The sequence below is a fragment of the Apus apus genome, chromosome 1 (genome assembly GCF_020740795.1).
Source record: "Apus apus isolate bApuApu2 chromosome 1, bApuApu2.pri.cur, whole genome shotgun sequence".
Lineage (NCBI taxonomy): Eukaryota > Metazoa > Chordata > Aves > Apodiformes > Apodidae > Apus > Apus apus.
In genome coordinates this window covers 61,073,483-61,094,205 of record NC_067282.1, presented here as the reverse complement: position 1 = coordinate 61,094,205, position 20,723 = coordinate 61,073,483, and the positions used below count along the sequence as shown (strand labels likewise).

The 20,723-nt window shown below is 36.1% G+C and overlaps 1 protein-coding gene across 4 annotated transcripts in view; it reads right to left on the bottom strand.

The window, feature by feature from the left end:
• Positions 1 to 3,265: 3,265 nt before the first annotated feature.
• TFDP1 (transcription factor Dp-1) overlaps positions 3,266 to 20,723 on the bottom strand; it is a 43,175-nt gene continuing 25,717 nt past the window's right edge. For 3 of the 4 annotated variants that reach the window (XM_051623762.1, XM_051623746.1, XM_051623752.1), the window contains exons 4-12: positions 18,372 to 18,478; positions 14,082 to 14,203; positions 12,588 to 12,753; positions 12,246 to 12,392; positions 9,468 to 9,536; positions 8,031 to 8,182; positions 7,145 to 7,311; positions 6,454 to 6,535; positions 3,266 to 4,601 (exon numbers count right to left, since the gene is read on the bottom strand). In XM_051623762.1, the coding sequence (XP_051479722.1) occupies positions 4,454 to 4,601; positions 6,454 to 6,535; positions 7,145 to 7,311; positions 8,031 to 8,182; positions 9,468 to 9,536; positions 12,246 to 12,392; positions 12,588 to 12,753; positions 14,082 to 14,203; positions 18,372 to 18,478 (1,160 nt within the window). In that variant the 3' untranslated portion in view covers positions 3,266 to 4,453. The remainder of the gene's footprint in view (positions 4,602 to 6,453; positions 6,536 to 7,144; positions 7,312 to 8,030; positions 8,183 to 9,467; positions 9,537 to 12,245; positions 12,393 to 12,587; positions 12,754 to 14,081; positions 14,204 to 18,371; positions 18,479 to 20,723) is intronic. The other variant, XM_051623772.1, reaches the window with a different exon arrangement.

Below are 20,723 nucleotides of genomic sequence, written 5' to 3'. Positions count from 1 at the left end.
GAGACTTACGTGCAGTTCTTGTCCATCTTGACACCCAGATCATTATAAGGATCCCACATTTTCAGCACATAGTCTTACCTCCTCCAAGTATAACTTGAAGTCTTTGTTCAAGATGTGTAGTTTAACCGTAACATTTTTTGACGTGCCCTGCTTGCCAAGCAATCCACACTAATACATTCTTTTCGTAACTTATTTTCTAACCAGTATCATTCACCGTTTTTTAAATTTTATTTTCTTCTGGGTTATTGAAAGGTTAAATAGAAAGACATTACCTGACACAGCTGTTCAGTCAGTGATAATGCCACAAAATTTTTTTATTCAGCAGTTAACAGTTCATAACCCTTCAATGTACAATCTGTTCATACTGTAAAACATGCATTAAAAATCGGAAGGCAATTAAACAGAAAAGGCTTAAAGATGCTGAAATATATCCATAGTTTCCTTAATCAGCTAAAAAGTTGCAGTCTCCTGCCATGTGCATTTGTAAGACCTATTCTGTACTCTGTCATTAATAATTAACCTTCCAGACTTTTAATTGTTTTAGCTGTTATCTTCAACAGTTTTTCTACTATGAGGGTCAAGGCCGATGGAGACCACATTTGCACAAGACTTCCCCAAATTAGTTTTTTTAAAATCGACAACCTAGTGTCATTTTAGTCTGTAAGAATCTACTCACCATTTCAAAGTTAGCATAAAGTACCTAAGTTGCCTGTTTTAAAAGAGTTAAGCTTCAGGTATGTGTATAATGTTCTGTTTTAAAGAATTTTCTCAAGTTTACATGATACAAGAACATTAGCCTTGTTCAAAGTCTGCAACTTTTCTGTCTTTTAACATGCTACAATGTAGAAGGCTTTCCATTCTGCTTTGTCCAGCCCTCCTGATGGGTTAGTGCTGGTATCACTGCAGTAATTACAGCTATATACTGTGATGTGTTCTAAGATAAAATCTTGGAGCCTAAGTTTGTATTTCAACCTGTTCAAAACATCCAAATATTTAACAAAGTGGTATTAGAGGAACAAAGAAAAGCACTTGTAAAGATAATACACTGCTGATTTTTGATTAACACCAGTCTCCTTTATTCTCTGCCACATCAGGACACTCTGCCCTTATCACAGCAAAGCTGTGAATCAATAATCATTATTTTCTATGGTTAATGTTTTACTTGTTACTGCTGACATACTTTTAATGTCTCTCTAGGGACAGCAGCTCTCCAATTGTGTGAGGCAGATGTAGCTAGGTGACAACCATAATCACACCAGGAAAGAATTACCAGTGTAACCAAATGTTGGAAATAGGCAACGTCCATGCATATTGGTTGTTGCCCTTCTTTATTCTGCTCTCAGCATCACTTGTATTTCTGCTTCTTACAAAGCTCATCTTAAAGGAAGACAGTCTTCATCTCTAACCTGCTCATCCATCTCCCTTTCCCATCATAGGGGTTTGGTAATTTTTGACAGCTTCTGAAGATGAGCTGAGCTTCCATTCTTTTTCTGATGACTTTGGCATACAGGCAAGCCAAATTACCAATTTGTTGCTCAGTTCATGATATGGATAGATGGTGCTTTCTAGTAATTTTTTTTATTCTTTTCCTCTCTTATGGAATCTATATGAAATTCAGGCTGGATTCCTGCTCAAAGTATCATCAGACATAAGGTCAGACTACATTGCCCAGGGCTTTTTCCTGTCTGGTCTTGAAAACCCTAAGGATGGAGTCAACACAACCTCTCTGGGCAACCTGTTCCACAGCTTGTCTAGGTTCTTTCTGAAACCAAGTCAGAAATGCTTTTGTTTCAGCTTGTGTGTGTTGTTTCTCATCCTTCCAACCACGCACCTCCTCCAATGATTTCTTCAAGTCTCTCTTTCCTCTCTTCTATCCCCTCCCTCACCGTTGCTCTCTTACCTTTCTTTTCCTCCCTCTTCTTTCACCTAAACACTATGACCAGGTAACTACTGGAATTTTTAGCAAGTAATTAAAGCAGCAATAGACTTTTTCTAGTTGTTGATTCTTGCCTTTACTAGAAAGATCTCCAGAAAAAAAGGGAATTTAGATTCATTACCCCAAGCCACTGCAATGCTGCTTGTTTAAAGTCTCAAATTCTATTTCATAGATCCATAAGCAACCAAATGCAAAGAAATAAATGTCTTTTGAAATGTATGTTTTGTCTTACTTTCAGTCTCACTGTGACCCTGTCTCACCTGAGGTCCATTCCACTAATAAGAACCAAAAGGAAACTATCAGATGCATTCAGCTTTCCTTATCTCAACACCCCTATACTTACTCTGCAGGTAAACTTTGGATCATTTGGTGGAGATTTAGAACCTAAGGGAAAACTGGAATAACCACCTTGGACTCAAAAGTTCCTTGATTACTGTTGTTGGACTCTGCAGATGAAACTGCTACTCAACAGCAAAGATATTTTCAATCAGCTGACTCAAGTGCAACAGGAACCTTGCTTCTAGCATTAGCATTGCAAAGGATGACCTCTTCAGTGAGAAGCAAAGCATTCAATTAGCTCACAAAACTTAAGTAATTTGCTTGGTTCACTCATATTACAGTGTTAGATACAATTAGAAAACATTCACTGTGTACCAACTGCTCTGTAGTAAGCACCCACATCCCCTTACTACAGATTTGTCAAAGCATAATCCCTTAAGAGTAAAACCATGTAACACACTTAATATCTACCACAGGGTTCAAGTGCATCCAGAAGCCCTTACCACAGACAGTTATCAAACCGCAAGTTGTCTTTGCGGTGACTCCCTGGAGTTTGCGCAGGCAACAAATCGACTCTGACAGCAGCCTGCAGAGTGACTGAGCCTGTTTGGTAACCTGTGCTTTCAGGTGAGAGCAGAGGATGTGATCTAACAAAAAAAGGTTTAAGGCAGAAGTATAGAGGAAGCAGATGAAGACCTGTTTTAAGCACATGGAAATATATGACAGAAAGCCAGGACAGAGGAATATGAGATGAAAAGTTAGAGTAGTAAGAAAGGGACTTTTAACAGAGAAGCTAGATTGGAGTACTAAGATTGGCCTGAGACTCCAAAGAGCAACAGGAGATGTGAAAGAAGACAGTATACAGGGTGAGATACTGCTTTTTTTATCCTAAGTTACCAAGAGCTATAAGGACAAATTACTACAACAGTGCACAAAAACTGGGTCCTCTGTGGTGCATATGCCGCATCCTGAGACAGCTAATTCTAGGTCTTCAGACAAAAGGAAGCGAAATGTTCTAAAACAACCCTAAAATTAGAAAAACAACAGAGCTTGTTAAAAATGCCCATGCGCGTTTTATTAATAAAAACTAACAGTGCCAAGGTTAAACAAGTCAAACAATTATAGTCTCTTTATATTCCATAAAATATTACAGAAAAGTTTATTTGTGTTTCAATAAAAAGACTACTGTCTTAGAATAGGCAGCTGACAGTATTTGTGCAGTTAATTGTTTGTGAATAAATTTAAAAAGACTACCACCTGCCCTGAATTCCTTTTATAAAAATGAGCTATTAAAAATGATTGACAAATTTTGAGTTAGAAAACTTAAAACATTCTCTATATTTAATTTCAACTTTATAATAGATTACAGGAAGATGCTTATGAAACAAATACAAACATTTGTTTCAGTACATGTCTTTATATGATAGACTTATAAGTATGTAAACAACTATATAATAAAAAGTTTCCAAAGTCTGCCTGTAAGAAATCAGGCAAATTTTACCATAAGCAATAAATCATTCCAAACCTTCAAGACATTTTATATAGCTGCACCAACTGGCAGTAAACATTTGCCAAAAACTTTGAAATTCGTATGTTCCAACATACAGTGAAAAGCATATAAACTTGATGGAATCATAATGTTAGATATAATTTAAGGGAAAGTAAGTTCACAACAACATTTCTGGAATTTAACACGTAAAAAAGTAGGACGTATCTTTCTTGTTTGGTTCTTTGGACACTGCGTAATTAACAAAAAACACTACTACATTAGCTCACTATCCCTCAAAAAGTGGCATAATCAAAATACACTCCAAATAACTTGCCATTCAGTGTATTCATTTTCCACAGAAGGATAGCATTTTATTTCTCAATGATGTGTCTACATTTTCTTTAGCAAACTTTGCAAGAACATTTGGGGCAAAATCCATTTTCCTTCAAGTAAAAAAAACAAACAAACAAAAAACCAACCAACAAACCAAAAACCCCTAAAACAAGAGTAAATAAAGGCTCTGCATTAACACACTGGTATCAAAAACACACATCCACACCACATTTAAAAATATCCTACATAAAACAATCCTTGTTTGCTTATCAGAGGTGCAATTTCTAAACTCAGAACTGCTTACCAATATTCTCCTCGAGGGATGGGGCAAAGTAATTTGAGACACTTCTCCCTAGAACAATTTATTCCTGAAGCTTGCTGAATTTTAACAAAAAATAGTCTACAAGCAAAGGGCATCAGTCGTCATCATCATTTTCATTAAAATCGTCGTCGTCATCATCGTCATCCCCAACATAAGAAACTGGTGTTTCAACTCTGGAGCCACTGTACTGAGATCCATTAGAACTTGTAGCCAACATCCCATCTCCACCATTGGAAAACTCACTGGGGGGAAAAAAGAAAAAAAAAGAGGCCAGTTGGCATTGCCTAATGATTTTTCCCATTTTGTTGTGCTCTTAAATTTAATCATGTATCTATTCCATTTCTTTAATGTCACTGCTGCTTCATAAACTGTAACGTATGTGTCTAAGATGTTTCTCAAAAAGTGAGTTGAAGTAATTCTGAAATGGTTTTATTTATAGTTCTTCCCTTAGGTTTAATATAAAGATAAAATCCTTTCATAGATGCTTTACAAGTATGCTTTCCAGGTTTCTTCTAAAGAATGTTTAGTGCTAAAGGCTACACAGCTACCTAAGCCCTTAATATTTTTATGGAGCACTGGACACTTGCGTCACAAGTGAATCATGCCTTTCAGAAGCACTAATCTTGATTTAAGGACTTGGAAAATCAGGGAATTAACAGCTTCTCTTTAATTCCTTCTTATTATATGTCAAACATTGCTACATGTGCTGTATTTTTAGCTTGAAATGGTTTTATTTCCGTTATGCTTTTCTTTTCTAGAGTAAGAAAAAAAAACAAACCACAACAATAAAACAACAAACCAAAGCTAAACTAAACAACAAATCAAAACATCTTCGGTTTTCTACTGTACTGCAACCCCAGTATCAATACAGACTGGGGGATGAGAGGATTGAGAGCAGCCCTGTGGAGAAGGATGTGGGACAGTGGTGTACCAAAAATCAGATGAGCTGGCAATGTGCATGTGCAGCCCAGAAAGCCAACCATATCCTGGGCTGCACCAAAAGTAGTATGATTCTCCCCTCTATTCTGCTCTGGTGAGACTGCACCTGGAGTACTGTGTCCAGTTCTGAGATCCCCAGTACACGAAGGACATGGATCTGTTTGAGCAGATCCAGAAGAGGACCACTAACATGGTCAGAGGACTGGATCACCTCTCCTACAGAGAAAGGCTGAGAGAGTTGGGGGTGTTCAGCCTGGAGAAGAGAAGGCTCTGAGGAGAACTTACTGCAGCCTTTTCAGCTTTGAACAACTTCATATACTGAAAGACATCCCTGCCCACTGAGTTGGGCTGGACTAGATGATTCCTTCCAACCCAAACCATCCTGTGATTTTAAAATCACCCAGATTGGCTTAGTTGTGTGACATGCACAACGTAAGTTTAACAACTTTTCAGATAAGGTTACATATCTGGACAAAACAGAAACAACTGGTAAAATGAAAACTTTTGCAGATAATTTGTTCAGCTAATCAGCTTGCTCCGTTTTAATATTTTTTAACAATGTTGAACATTTCAATGATATCCCACTCATTTTACAACCTAGAAGCGCTCACAGATGGGCATCTTTTTGATTAATGCAACAGCAAAAAGCTAGAGTAGTGACAATTTAAGAAAAAGTGTCTTACACAGCAAGACAAAAATAATAGTTATGTTCAGAAATTACGTATGTCCATACAAAGTTAAATAAAAGTTAGAGGTTATTACTCTACCAGCTTCTGATGCTGTTTAAAATTCAAATATCAAAATATGTTTTTAACTTAAGACACTAATGACACCAAGGGAGAATAATCTTGTCCAAATTTTATCTTTAGGGAAGTACCTGTTTTCTTGTCACAGACTCAAAGCTAAGCAAAAATAATACATTCAAGATTAACACCAGCCTAACACATTATTTTCCACTATATAAGAAAAGATCTCCTTAATGACACTGCTGTGAATCACAACTACTGAAGTAAAAGCAAAGTCTGAGAATAAACCTAAACACATATCCACACCACATTTAATCAGAACAGAATTTGTTTCATGAAGTATTCAATCTCTGATTAATGTTCTTTGGAGATCACAGACTTTGAAAAATAATTGGTATTTTAATCTCACCTGGCTGAAAATCTTGTGCCATTTGATGCAGAACCTGATGAAGATGTGACATATACACTGCTGATTGATCCCTGAGCCATTTCTGTAAAACAAACAATACATATTTCTAAGACACGTTAAAACACATTCATCCAATTCAGTGGAAATGCCTAATACTTTTAAATTCCAGAAAAGAAGTACTACAACCAAAATAACAGAACATATTGATGTACTATTCCCAAATAGCATAATTAAAAAGCTAGAAGTTAGCGGAACAGCAAAATTCAAAATACATTAGAAACCATTTTATTCTGAAGTGATAAAGTCAGACATCTTCAGTATTCTTACATAATGAAAATGATAAAGCAATGTAAAATTAAGCCATTATCATGTTTGCACTTTATTACCTTTTGCCTTTTCAAGTGAATCAACTATAAACATTGTTCTCTTAAAAAATTACACACTGCAAAGACCTGTTTGTATGGTATAATGCAAAACATAATTCTGGGAAGAGCAACATCCCATCCTCTGTGAATCTCTGTATGTTATTTGTTCCTCAAGTTACACTAAAAAGCACACATATTGGACAACTGGTTGGAAATCTTCACCACGAACTAGTGGAAATTAACTGATCTTAAATATTTTGATGTTTTTTCCTTAAGTCCCATATTAAAAGGAGGAAAACAAAACAACTCTGTTTGGAGTAACTAACCTGTCACATATGGTTCCAGAGCTTTAGGAACCAAACTCCTTGCAATTTTTAGGTCCTCTGCTGAACAGCTTCCAGATTCTAGCCCACAAGCCATTCCCATTCGTTTTAGTACTTCTATATCATCATGAATTTCAAAAGTGTTGTCAAAATTAAATAGATACTCAAACCTGAAGAGGAAAAATGTCTCAATTAGCTTCAATTACTTTAACTACCTTTCCAGTTTCAAGAATTGCATGATTTCAAAAGCTTAACAGTGTTAGTGATACATCACAAGTGACTAAACCAGCAACTATACACATTATGTAAATCATTAACAAGTTTAACAAATACAGAGTGTTAATTAAATATTTTGCATGTTTGATTAATTTTTTCTTTAATCCCCTTCTCCTCTGCCTACTGTGTCATTTTTTTGGATATTCTTAAGTTTTTCTTGTAAGGTAACAGTTCAAGTAGAAACCACTGCCACTCAGCTTTCATTTAGATGAAAAACATAGCTTTTTCAACCAGAAGTAGAGAACAGCAGTTCTGAGTGCAAAATTCAGTTTCAATTCTGCTGGCTGTATTTAACCACCTTAAAGCCAAAGGAAAGCATTACTTGTTAAAGTATGCTGTCTTACCTTCCTTCTAAAACGTCTAGATTAAAAAGTTTTAAAGGAGTTATAAAATGTGAGTACAATTATTCTGTTTATTAAAAAGCTCTATAAAACTCTGCTTCTACTCAACATTAATAAGTTTTTCCTGTCTGAAATGCACGTTCTCAATCTATAAAAGGCATGAGTAAATTTATTTTTATTTCATTTTTAGCAAATCTAGATGAATACTTTAGTATGGACATAAAATTCCTAGTTGTACCAAAAAGCCAGACAGCAAACTTTGTTAAACTCACTTGTCATTTGAAATACTACAGTCAATCACTGTTTTCTTGCTGGTGTTCACAATGATAAATGGCAAATGGATGACAGAATTTGAAGGTGGTGGTCGATTTGCCTGTTGTTCTGCTTGACGGTTTCGCTGAACAAGGTTCTTGAAGGCAATTTGCTAGAAAAAGCAAGAGTGATATGGAAGTATGAATTAAATTTTAAAAATCCTGTCAGGTCAAGAAAACCAGCAATGGCTGCAAGTAAGTGCAGAAAAGAATAGAGTGTTCACCATATTCCCGCATGTTAAGATGCAAGAAGAGACACAAATGATAGTATTGTAAATTCAACACAGTAAAACTTAACTGAGAAAAAAAGCAGCACATTCTAATAACTATTATCAGGACAGATCCTTGACAGTACAAAGAGATAACAATGACTGGAAAAAGGAATTTTCATACAGCATCCTACTTCCACTCTGTTTACTATTCCCTGCTAGCTACTGCACTCCAGAAGAACAGATGAATGATTAAGACTGTATTTTTGCTGAAATTTTATGATAAAAACCAGTTAATGCTTGGGATTTGAACATCTGATGTTAGGTTCCTGAATTACTCAACTAAGATTAGTGACTCTACTCTCATATCTTAACAAAACTGCTTTTCAGAAAAAAATGTTTGTATTTTAAAGATGAGCAAAAGTTAACTATTAAAACTGAAGTTAAAAATCTTACAGAAAGGCATCAAACTGAAAAAAATAATTTTTCTGGTCATAGAATCAAACAAAATAAACAGGAATGAAAAACAAAATCCAAAGTCAACACAGAAGCTGATATAAATCAGACAGCTGTTGAGACTGCTGTCCCACAGCTGTCTGTACTTAAGTTTCTGCACACCCTCCCTGACATTTTCTCATTCCTATGGTGTAAGCAATGCAGCTACTAAGAGAAACATTCTGGTAAACCAGCAGCACAGTGACTTAGGGGACAGGCTACTGCTTATTAGGGGAAATCTGGGAATGATTTCAGCAACTGCTTCATAGCAGTTCTGCTGCCCACTTGCAGAGCAGGGGCAGCAAAGTCCGAGAAAGGCAAGACACAAAGCATCATTAGGAGATGACCTCTACAGTCATGTAATTATCTACAGACTCAAACGCAGAAAAACATGCTAGAGACAAGAACTGAATTGGAAAATTCAGACAGTACAGTGTGAATTACATCTCTTGTCAGCATAAATTCTGTTTAAACATACTTGAAACTGCAAAATAATTCAACATAACTCATGGAAGGTTGCTGGCTTCCCCAGTAACAATGGCCAACAGCACAGTTCCAGTCAAACTACAGTGCTGAATTAGAACTGCTTACACCTTTATCCTGACATTCAACTCTAAGTTTCCCTTCCCTCAGTGGGATAAACCAACAGGAATACAGTTACCTTGCCCTATAGACAAGAGTACCTTGACTGTACCTGTAGAATGAGTTCTTGTAGTTGAGACTGTTTTTGCTTTATTCTTTCAAGTCTTTTCTGTTTCTCCACCTTAAGACAGAAAAAAATATTTGTTAGTTTGTTGGTATTAAATTCCTTTTTATATCAACATTTTCTCCCCTTAACATCAATAGCAGAGAACAAAAGCTAGGATGTATGATGTCAATCATTAAGGTTCTGCAGATAATGTAGAGATCTAACTATCAAGTAGTACTTGATAGTACTCAGTAGTACTCTGATGGAAACTGTAACAAAGAGCAGAATTAGAACACTGGGAAATAAACTACGTTATACTGGAAGAGGGTAAAACCATCTTTGCAAACAGAAGATATGCATCAAAGAATTATCCAAATTCTCTCAAGAAGTCAAAGAGCATGTAGACAAGAAGGATGCACTTGATGTAGTCTACTGATATTGGCAGTACTGGAAAAGACCCATTCAAAATTCTTAAAGAAATGAAGCTGCTATGGAACCAAATGTTAAGTCCCTACAGCATTAAATACTTACTAAATAATAACATAAAAGCAACAAAATGGTAATAAAAATAAACTGCTTTCCCAGTGGAGGAAGCTCACCAGCAGATTCCCACTAGGACTTAATTTACAGACTGTTATTCAGATTATGGAGGATTAGAGTAAGGGGATGAAGGGCAAGATGACAGAATCTGCTGACAACACTGGGCTATCTGGCATAGTAAAAAGGAAGCTTGTCACAAAGCACACTTGAAGTGTGTTGTAATATTGAGTGGCAAGATCACCAAAACTAACTTTGGTAAATGTAATGTAGTTGTGTGAGAAAACACAATCCCATTCATGCAAATTTTAGAAGTGTAATTACATTTAGTAGAGATCTTAAACTTCAGTATCTACAAAACCATCAAGTCAGTATACCAGAGCAGCCAAAAATTTTGATTAGTGGGCAAAGAACAGAGAACGAAACAGAAATTATCACTACATCAGTGTATAAACCCACATCATTCACATCTTGAATTCTGTAGGTCTGGTATTCATATTTTAAAGACCATACAAAAGAGCAATCAGGATAATCAATGGCACAGAATAGATTCTATACAAGGGAATAAGGAATAAAATAGGACTCTACATAAAGGAGAATGAAGTTACAGGGGAGAACATGGAAAACATCTAAAAAAACCCCATGAATAGCATAGAGAAAGTGATGACCAGGTCCCAATCATTTACAATAAAAAGAATTTTTAAAAATAATTTTAAAAATATGTCAGAGGGTAGGTCCTAAACAAAGTATGCTCAAACAAAACCAAAAGGTATTTCATAAGAAGTTCTCTATGCAACTGAAACTCACTACCACAAAAGACGCAATGTTAAAAGGAAACTGTACAAAGTAAACATTTCTGGAAAAGAAACAGCTATTAAGCAGAAGAATACTATTTTCAAGATTACTTGTGGCTCAACTTTTCAAAGGTTAACATAAAACTTTCCTCCTCTTGTGACAGCCAATTAACAATTTCTCACTTTCTTATCAGAAGTTGTCATTGTTCCCATCTTAAATGCATGAACTTTTGCTGTGCATTACTACATTCTAATTTTTTTTGTTTGATTTGTTTTTTTCAGTTTGTTTCTTTTTGTTTTTACTTCAGTTATTATCTTACAGAGTTAATTATCTTACAGAGATAATTACAGAGTAATTATTTTACTCTCCTTTAGGACATTATCAGTCACGACATCAAACCCAGCTGAACTAGCCACATTCATTTTCTTTTGCTCTAATATTACTGGCAATACCATACTTTGTGAGATGGATCCAAAGAGGTCTGCTTTTAAAACCCTTCCAGTCACCTGGTTCCGTATTCAACACACAGCACTGTCATCTTGAAATCACTTCACCATCCACACTCACCCTACTTTTTATGTCCCAATAAGCACTCTCTTACCCTAACTAGCATTTTTTTACTTGGGATGGTATTATTAAAACTCAGGTTGATTAGATACCTTCTATTTTAGTCATCTAGATAGCAATTACAGTACTAACTGAAAAATCAATTAGCAATATCAAACAAAAATCTCCACAGAATTAGTCCTCTGTAGATAGATTCCAAAGTTATTTTTTTCCAATTTGCCTGCTTCTACATTGATTTCAGTCCTGCTGAAGCAAATCTACAGTTATTAAGAATAAACACAAAGTCTCATTCTATTCTGATAAATTTATTTCAGTAAACCTTGGTAGTTTTACTATCCTGCAAATCTCAGGATAATAATGAAAAAATCCTGCCAGAAATTACAGATGCCTTTCAGTATAAGGCATTTTGCTTCTTATCGAAGAGATGCAGTAAAAAGGTCTGCCGTGCTCGTGTAAGACAAATGTCAGATATAGGTAAGAGCAATGCATATATACACACAGGTCTGCCTGCAACACCTGTCATCACAGACGTATTATTTGTCTGGCATCTGGAGAAAACAAATCTTCCTGACTCTCGAGAACCACTACTGCAGTGTTGGAAATACACATAAATCTTTCATTTCGATTAACTTTCACTCAGAACCATTTCACGTATACAGTAAAACTTCTGCCAGAGCTGTATTTTTGTCACAGAAGAACTAAAAAATATATATATTTAAGCAAGCTGGAAGTTTACATTTGTGTTCTGTAAATACATATAAAAAAGAATGAGCCAAATGGGACCACACTATTTTTCCTTGCTATCTCAGAAGATCACAGGCAAATGTTGGATCATAACACATTTACTGAAACACAAAGCCGCTCTGAATTTCCTAATACATATACCTCTAAATTCTGACATTCCTGAGCCGAGTTAGTAGGTAGACCAATCCATTTGATTTCTTTCTTCTCCTTAGAGATAATGTTCATGGCCATAAGGACATTTAAGGCATCATAGACACGTCGTCTAATATTCTTCTGGTCATAAGCCTGCTGTAGACATAGTGCATTAATCAAAAACGCATCTGTGATAAAAATATTTGAAAATAAACATATGACAGTAAATGCGTAAGCTCAGGTAACATCTGAACTGTTTCACTTAGCAGTCAGAAAAGAAATACAAAAGTCTCAAAAGAAAGTTCTCTTCCCCCATTCAGTTCACATGTAATTGACCTCCCATATACTTACTGATTCATTTGGTGAAATGTGATTATCAGTGGTACTGAATTCTGCAACCAACTCGTCTGCCACCTCATTGTATGAGGTGGTTCCTTTTCTTTGTACCTTCTCACAAACCTTCATAGAGAAATGACGTAAACCCTTGCCATTCTTCTCTCCTTTTTTGTTCCGCTTCCTAAATATATGTATAATATATATTTTAAGAAGATTTGAACTTTGGAATATTTAATGTCTCTTTTTCAAATACAGGCACACTGCTGCAAAAACCAAACCTTCCCTTTTATTCTGCTTCTTACCCCTTCCAAACATTTTTTTCCATAATTTTTTCCCCTAGAGTTTACAAAAAGTAACAATTCTAATATCTTGATGCTGAAATACAGTAAAAATTCATCCTTTTGGCAACTCTGGTAGCTCCAGTAGCAGACAGTAAGTTAACAATAGGGATATTCCTGGAGGAAGTCAGCAAATAATGCCTTTCAATCTTCAAGACAAGAAAGGATAGGGGGATAAATGCTAAAACATGAACAGTGAATTACAGGAGATAACATTTTTGGAGTTTGTTTCAGGTTTTGTTTGGTTGTTCATTTTTTTTTATTAATTTAAATTTATAAATTTAAATACCCCATCTAGTTTGACCACAAAAAATAAGATTGAGCATTGTTCTACATATATCAAATGACCACTGGACAAAACCTGATACTGTTTGAACTTGCTAAACATTACTCTGTTACTAAAGCACAGATATGAAGTTAAAGTGTGTGAAGTCATTACAAATGACTCATTAAAACAGATAAAAGAAATATAGAAAAGTTTTCTGCATATCTTGAAAAAAAAAGTTCCTTGTAACTTGGGGGAAAATTATTTAAGTATCAACAAAATTAGAACCAGCAAGGAAACCTCTCAATTCTCTACATCTCATTTTGCAGTATAACCCTGAAGTAGAGATGTGTTTATGTGTAACAAGGCACTGATGATAAATTTAGTTTTAAAGCAACTGCAATTAACAAGAGACCCCTACCTAAATACAAGCTTGCATGAGAAAAGACACCACAAGAATGCATTCATGGCATCTAATATTTTTTTCCAGTAAGAACTTCATTCTTCTTTCAAATGATACTTCAGGATACATTTGTTCAATCTGAAATGTTTTTTATTGTTTGGAAATACTCCACAAAAAGAGAAATGCCATACTAAAAACTGAATCATAGACTCAAGTCAGATTAATTCCTCTGTTCTTTTAGGAGCTAAATTCTCTAAAGGTAAGTAACATGCAACTATCTATCAGTGTTCACAGAAAATACTCTGGCTGTTTTTATGACAAATGAGGGAGTATTCATTCCTGTGTGACTACACCTGAGTTTTAGTACAGTATACTTTAATGCTTAAGTCTTCTTGATGGAAAGGTGAACACACTGTCTCTCTCACACTGCTAGCCTCAAGAGTACATACACTATCACAGTGAACACAATGCAATTCATCTTTTGGAACTTTTATTTTGCTTACCCAGCAGACCATGGCGAAGAATCTGCAGTCTGGTTCTGTGACACAAAATGTGTGTTAGGTGTATGTGGACTTCCTACCAGAATAGTATTTGGCGCTGAAGGTCTCTGAGGTGTACCAATAACCTACCGAAAGATAAAATAATCTGAAAACAATTGTAAGTAGTCAAAGATCTTCAGATGCTGCATTATTCAAATGATGCATTATCCACACGAGTAACACTTCTCTACCTACTTTATTAGGTGCATTAAATTTATCCACACTACCAGAAAAATCTTCAGAATACGTATTATGTAGTCAGAGCAGTTCCCAAGCAATGAGTGCTTATGTTTTATCACTCTTAGCTGAGCTTTTCACGGTTGCTTTATTTTTTAATACTGTTCTATACTAACTTGGATTATATCAAAGCACCCCCCAAAAAAAGAAAAAAGGAAAAAAGGAAAGAAATCCAGACTACATATAAAGAAGCAGCAGTAAATTAGTTAAAATATTAACATATGAAACAAAAATATCTGAAAAATCAGTAAAAGCAGAGAAAATGAAGAGTTGATTCAAGAAAGGCAAAATTCTCTCCTACAGTCTGCTTCTATCACTTAAGTCAAAATCAAAATACATTTATGTTACTGGTGATGAAGAGTATGGGCCAACTTTCCTGATCACTACAGTAAGACCAATTTAGGCAAAACCATTTAATTCTATACATGTTGGGAGCGCACACTGAGCTGATCAAAGTCATCCAGCTTACAGGTAAGTAGTCCTGAAGATGTGCTAATCTGATCATGAGTAATATACCCATTCATACACCAAGCCACAATTCCCTCCTCTGTGAACACTAGCTGAAGCAGAACTCCCACTTTTGCAGATTATTTTTTTAACCTCTGAAATGTTTTAAATTTAACTTTCTAGAGAATACCTGTTTAGGCAAACAAAATTATACTGTGCAAATTTCTATTGTATAGAAACATATACCCACTTTTGGGGGGTATGTTTACCTCTCAGTGGAAACAGCTGGTTGCATTCCTGACATCAGGGAAGTGAAACAAACATCAAATGAACATAAACTCATAACAACCTACAAGCCTGCTGTATTTTCTTGCAGTGACATTCTGCCTCACCAACAAAATTTTCTTTCTTGCTGAGGCTAGCTTCAATAATTCAGCCCCAACAAGAATGAAGTAGAACATCTCAAAACACAATTAAAACGAACCAAATTCAAATAACCTTTAAATGTAGAATGCAAGAGCCAGTCTAGTGAGTATTACATTGTTGTGATACCAGCTGCCTGGAAGGAAAAACAGCTGTGCTTTTTCCCCGCTGTCACCCTGTATTATGCCAGCTCTCTCACTAGTTAACAAACAGGTTTGTTACATCCACTTCTGACAGCTGGAAAATCTTGGGCCCTTCTACCTTTCCAGTAGCTTACTTCCATGTAAAGTGTTTCTAATTCTTATGGAAAGTCAACTAATCTCCCTTACTACTCTTCATAGCCAAAAATTTGATTGTGGGAAACCAAATGAGGGTGGGGGGTGCCAAATATGCACAGGATGTAGGTGAAACAGCTCACTTTCTCTCTGTGAAAAAAATACTATCAGTTCTACTATTGACTGGTCTGGTTCACCAAATATCTCACTGCAAAAAAATGACAGGTGTGCTTATGCAAGTTTTGTAAACAATACAGAGAACAGGAAAGCTGTGAGCTAGTTTTTACTTCTTAAGAGGAATAAGGAGGAGTACTGGAAGAGATGATTCAACATCTTGCTTGCAGAGCCTAAAATTAGAAGGTCCCACTCTATTCTCCAGCTTCCCAACTTCACTAACAGACCTACCATCACCCTGGTACCACGTCTAGACTTTGTATGACTGCAGTAAGATTAAAGCCAAATTAGTACAGGGGAGGGAGTGGAATTACAGCTGGGAGAAAAACAAACTGTTTGGCAGCAGGAAAGCCTAGACATTGTTGTGCTCAGTTGTGTCTTGAAATACTCAACAGTACAAAGGAATAAACAGAAGACTGTACAAATTCACAGGCTCATTTCTGAAGTGGAAAAGTGAAGTCTGTTCAGTACATTCAAAACCTTCTCTGCATTCCCCTTCTAACTCAGAAAGGTCTGCAAACTATCCAGAATTATGTGCTTTAATGTATCATTATTAACATAGACCTTACAGTCTAGAGTTGCAGATCTTCTAAGGAACTACTTAGTATTATTGGCTCCTTAATAGAAATGTTAATGCCCCTAAATTTATTCACAAGTCCAAAACCAATCATGACTTTTAATGAAAAGTGCATAAATTAAAAGAGCTAAGTAGTACTGAGTCACTAAGAATACCCTAAAATGAAAGCGGGTAGACAGAATTAGAGATGACAGGTTTAGAAAAGGCAGAGGGACTGGGAAGGGGTGGGGGAAGCAAAAATAGAAAAAGAAGTGTCTGCTGTTCCTCTTAAGTTTCCTGATTTCGAAAAAGAACAAGATTACAGTTCAGGTCCTTAAGAATGAGTAAGATCAGGGCAACAGAACAGAACAGCAAGAGAGACCCACACAGTCCCCTTCACTATACTCAACAGAAAAAACTTATATGGAAACAGTATTAAAAAAATCGGACTACCTCAACATAGAACACAAGCTCAGAAAATTAGGTACCTGAGTATTGAAAGCCTGTTTTTACCACTCAAAGGTTAGAAAGTCGAGCAGGGTCGCAAGCCAGCTCCTCAACTCTGCTTCCCAAAAACATTTTACACACTGGTAAAACATTTATCTCCTCGTAATTTTCAGAGTTCTAATGGTAATTTTTTATAGTTCTTACTATCCCCTTCAGAACTATAAAGTCAACAGAAACTTACCCAAAATTTCTCCCTTTATACACACAAAACAAAACCTTCACCTCTTCTTTAATACCATACAACTAAGCATCTAATTACGTATTGGCTGACAGCAGCCAATACAAATACCCTGATATGGGCCCTTTCACAAAAAAAATAATGCTAATAAGTTCAGAGTAAGAATTCAAGTGCTGAAAAAAATATTATTGCAAATGTAAATCATACTAAGAAAATCACCATTAAGAGCAGATATTCTTTGGAATAGTATTTTTAAAATAATGTAACCATGTAAAATTAACCACAGGCAACACTGATGAAGATCTGTCTACTTGAACTTGTGATGGAAGATATACAAGTTTATTTTATATGTATAATAACACTGCTATAAACATTAATTTACTCACTGATAAAAGTTTAAAAAGAAAAACAGTAATTTGTAATTTCATTATTATCCCCTAGTTTTGGTACTTAAAGAAAACAGAACATTTCATTTTCAACATTAAACTCTAGTATGTACACAGTCTTTTCAAGCTATATGAAGCTTATGACTTAGACACAGTGATACTCAATACACAATTCAATTAAGAACATGGAAGGACATAGAGGTTTGAAGATTTTATTCTCTTTGTTTCCTGCTTCAAACTGACAGTTATACCACACCAACTATCTGAAAATGGTAACGACTTCCAAATATAGTTAATTAACACTGCCTACTGCAGTGTGACCGGACAGTTGAAACAGCCACACAACTGAAGTGCTACAGCTATTCATTCAGGTAGCCTCAGTTGCAAAACACTCCTTAGAGCTTAAGAGTTGGGAAATGCAGATGTGAAATTGCTTTATCAAGAAAACCAAATATAACATATTCCATGTCAGTTGCTTACATATTACAGTTGCTTTCTAGAAGATGAACTGAGCCCCACTCTTTTCAGATCACCAAGTTTTAATTTTGATCACTATAAAAGTGACTTCTCACAACCTAAGTATTACCTAATGAAGTATTAGATTATTTGAAATATCTTATAAACCTCGCACAAGGTTCACAATAAGTATTTAAGCAAAAGATAATCTAAATTAAGCACTAAGAAATGCAGCTCTGTTTTCAATGTTATTCCATCTTACTTTAATCTCAATAAAAATGTGCTAATGGACTCCATTAGACCTATGAGGGAATTTCAAAGCAGAATCTGAAAGAGCCACTGATTTTAACTGGCAAGACTAGCAAAAGGTAAAGCCATCTTAATATTCAGGTATCCACTTTGACAGTAATCCTTGCATTCTTTATGTAAAAGAACATTTGCATTAAAATTAGAAATGAGCTTAGACAATCTGCCAGTGACAAGTGATACCAAATAGCAAGCTGCAAGTCAGATTTACAGTATATGCAAGCAATAATAATAAAAAAAACAAAAAACCAACACCAAACAAAAAAATCTAAAAAGCCTAAAAACCAAAAAACACAGCAGTCTCCTTACCACTTGTTGTGCAATGTTGACATTAGACTGTCCAAATGTTTTTGGCAGGAGCTGTTTTCCAAGCGTATTTACTGTAGAAGGATGAACAGCCAATAGAGAAACAACCCCTAAAACAAATACAAATAAATACCTTCAGGTCAGCCACTTATTATTTCAGCAATTCCAGTTTCAGCTATATTAGCAAAGCGTATTAATAGAAACTAGCTCTGAACTGCACTTAGTTAATATAAACACATTTGAAACAAAAAAAGTAAGATGCATGATACATTCTCTCAAACTTCATCCTATGTAACCTTACAGGTCAGTGATCTAGTATGAACGTGCTTTAATTCCTTGTATTCCAATTCATCTCTCAAATCAAGAGTGAGAGATGATGGGCATCTGACAGAAAGCATAATCCCCTCCCTCTTCTACCCCTATCTTCTGCTGGCTATTGAAATATTTTCACCTGAAAAACACACTCAAAGCTGCAGCATATGACCTATCTCCTGTAGAGCAACATGCCTCAGAAGGGTAAAATTTGGTTAGCACAGGTCCTTCCAAAAGAACATTCTCAACTTTTTTCTAAGTGCCCTGTCCCAGCTGAAAACAGAGAATTAAAGAACAAGTCCTCAATAATCCAGTATTTGACCAAAAGACAGGAAACACAGTATACCAAACCTGTAGGGAAAGCTGCTCTCTTCATGTTCATAAGCCAGCCACTATCACCATTTATAGGTCACAGCAAGTCTCAAGATTTGTAAAACAAAAACTCAACTACAAAAATACCAAGCCAGGTATCCTCTAACATAAAATATTTTTAAAAAAACCAAACAACTGTCATAGTTAAAAAACCCAACCAACCAACAAACTACAAACAACCAAACCAAACAAACAAAAAAGAGAAAACAAAGACTGACTACAGAAAGAAGAATAATGGGGCAAACATGTCTAAAATACTGGAGACATTTTGCTGAAATGTGTCACTTGGTTGTCAGGTGAAAGGTTTAGTAGTCCTTTTCCTCAGTTCACTTTTATAGCAACCAATGAGGCAGAACAACTTGTCACAATTTCCATTCTTCTTCCTTTTTTTCCCATTATCCAATACAGAAGCATTAGGTAAGGTGTATCAGGAAATGGCCCTACTGAGTCCTTGATGCCTGCTATCCCTCTTATGCATTTAGATCGTCTACAGAAGTCGGGGACAACTCCTATCTTGTTTAAAACCTTGCTTTCCAAAGGCCATTTTTCTCCAGCTGCTACTACTATTCCATGTTAAACTGATAGCTTCACGCAAGAATTTATTCCGAGTCTCCCAGATTTGAACAGGATGCACTAGCCTGTCATTCTTCTGTTATTAACCAACTTTCCAGAGCTCTTTCAGACAACCAGCAGCTACTTAGTTTGTAACGTAAAGTCTGTTATGCCTTCCTGTTCCTTCAAAAACACCCATCACTATTGTAGCCTGTTTCCTTGTGCTCTTCTCCTCTGCAGAATGCAGTAAAGCAATATAAACTATCTGGACTATTAGTGCTTTGTGTCCTTTTCTCAGCTTCCTGGAGTTCAACATGTCTTTTTTAACTACCTCTTCCTCATTGCTTTAAAAAACCAACAAAACAACTCAAACATTGTATTTCCAGTGTGAAGTAAGAGTTGTGACTGCTTTCCAAAGTTGTCTCATTTAACTAATCACCCTTCCATACTTTTGACAGGTCTTGTTGCCCATACACTTTTTCTAGTCCTCCTACCTTCTATTTTTGCAGAGGACAGGGATGGACAGATTATTTGTGTCAAAGAACACTGTATGCTATTGTATAACTCCATGGCACATTGTCCTGGTTTGAGCCAGGATGAAGCCAATTTCCCTTTTTACTGATTTTTTTTTTTCTTCAGTGAGCTTTCTTTTAACTAGCAACATTCTGTTCTAGCTAGGCTGATAAAGACATTGGAATGTTTTTGTAACTGCTGGGTCTTCGAGGTCGCACCTTCACTCTGCTGGCTCAGACATTACAGGGAGATCTATGACCTCCCTGTAGGAGGCTGAGTTAGACAGCAAAACTGGCCAGAGATATTCCATGTATCTACACAAGCTCAGAGGAAGGTCAGAGATCACAGAAGACAACTTCCTTCCTGCCTTTTCTTCCCTTCTCTTCTGTTCATGGTCAGCATCCGGAGAGGACTCCGTCCATCCAGCACCGTCGACCCTTAGGCTCGAGCTCTCCTGACCCTCATCACTCTGAGCTCTCTACAGCAGCAGCTCCGGGATTCCTCGGGACTGCTCCAGCTGAGGGGAGTGCTGTGGGAGTTGCTGGGGGTGGGGGAAGGTGAGAGGCTTTTGCTCGTACCTGAACATATCTGTATATAATTTTATAT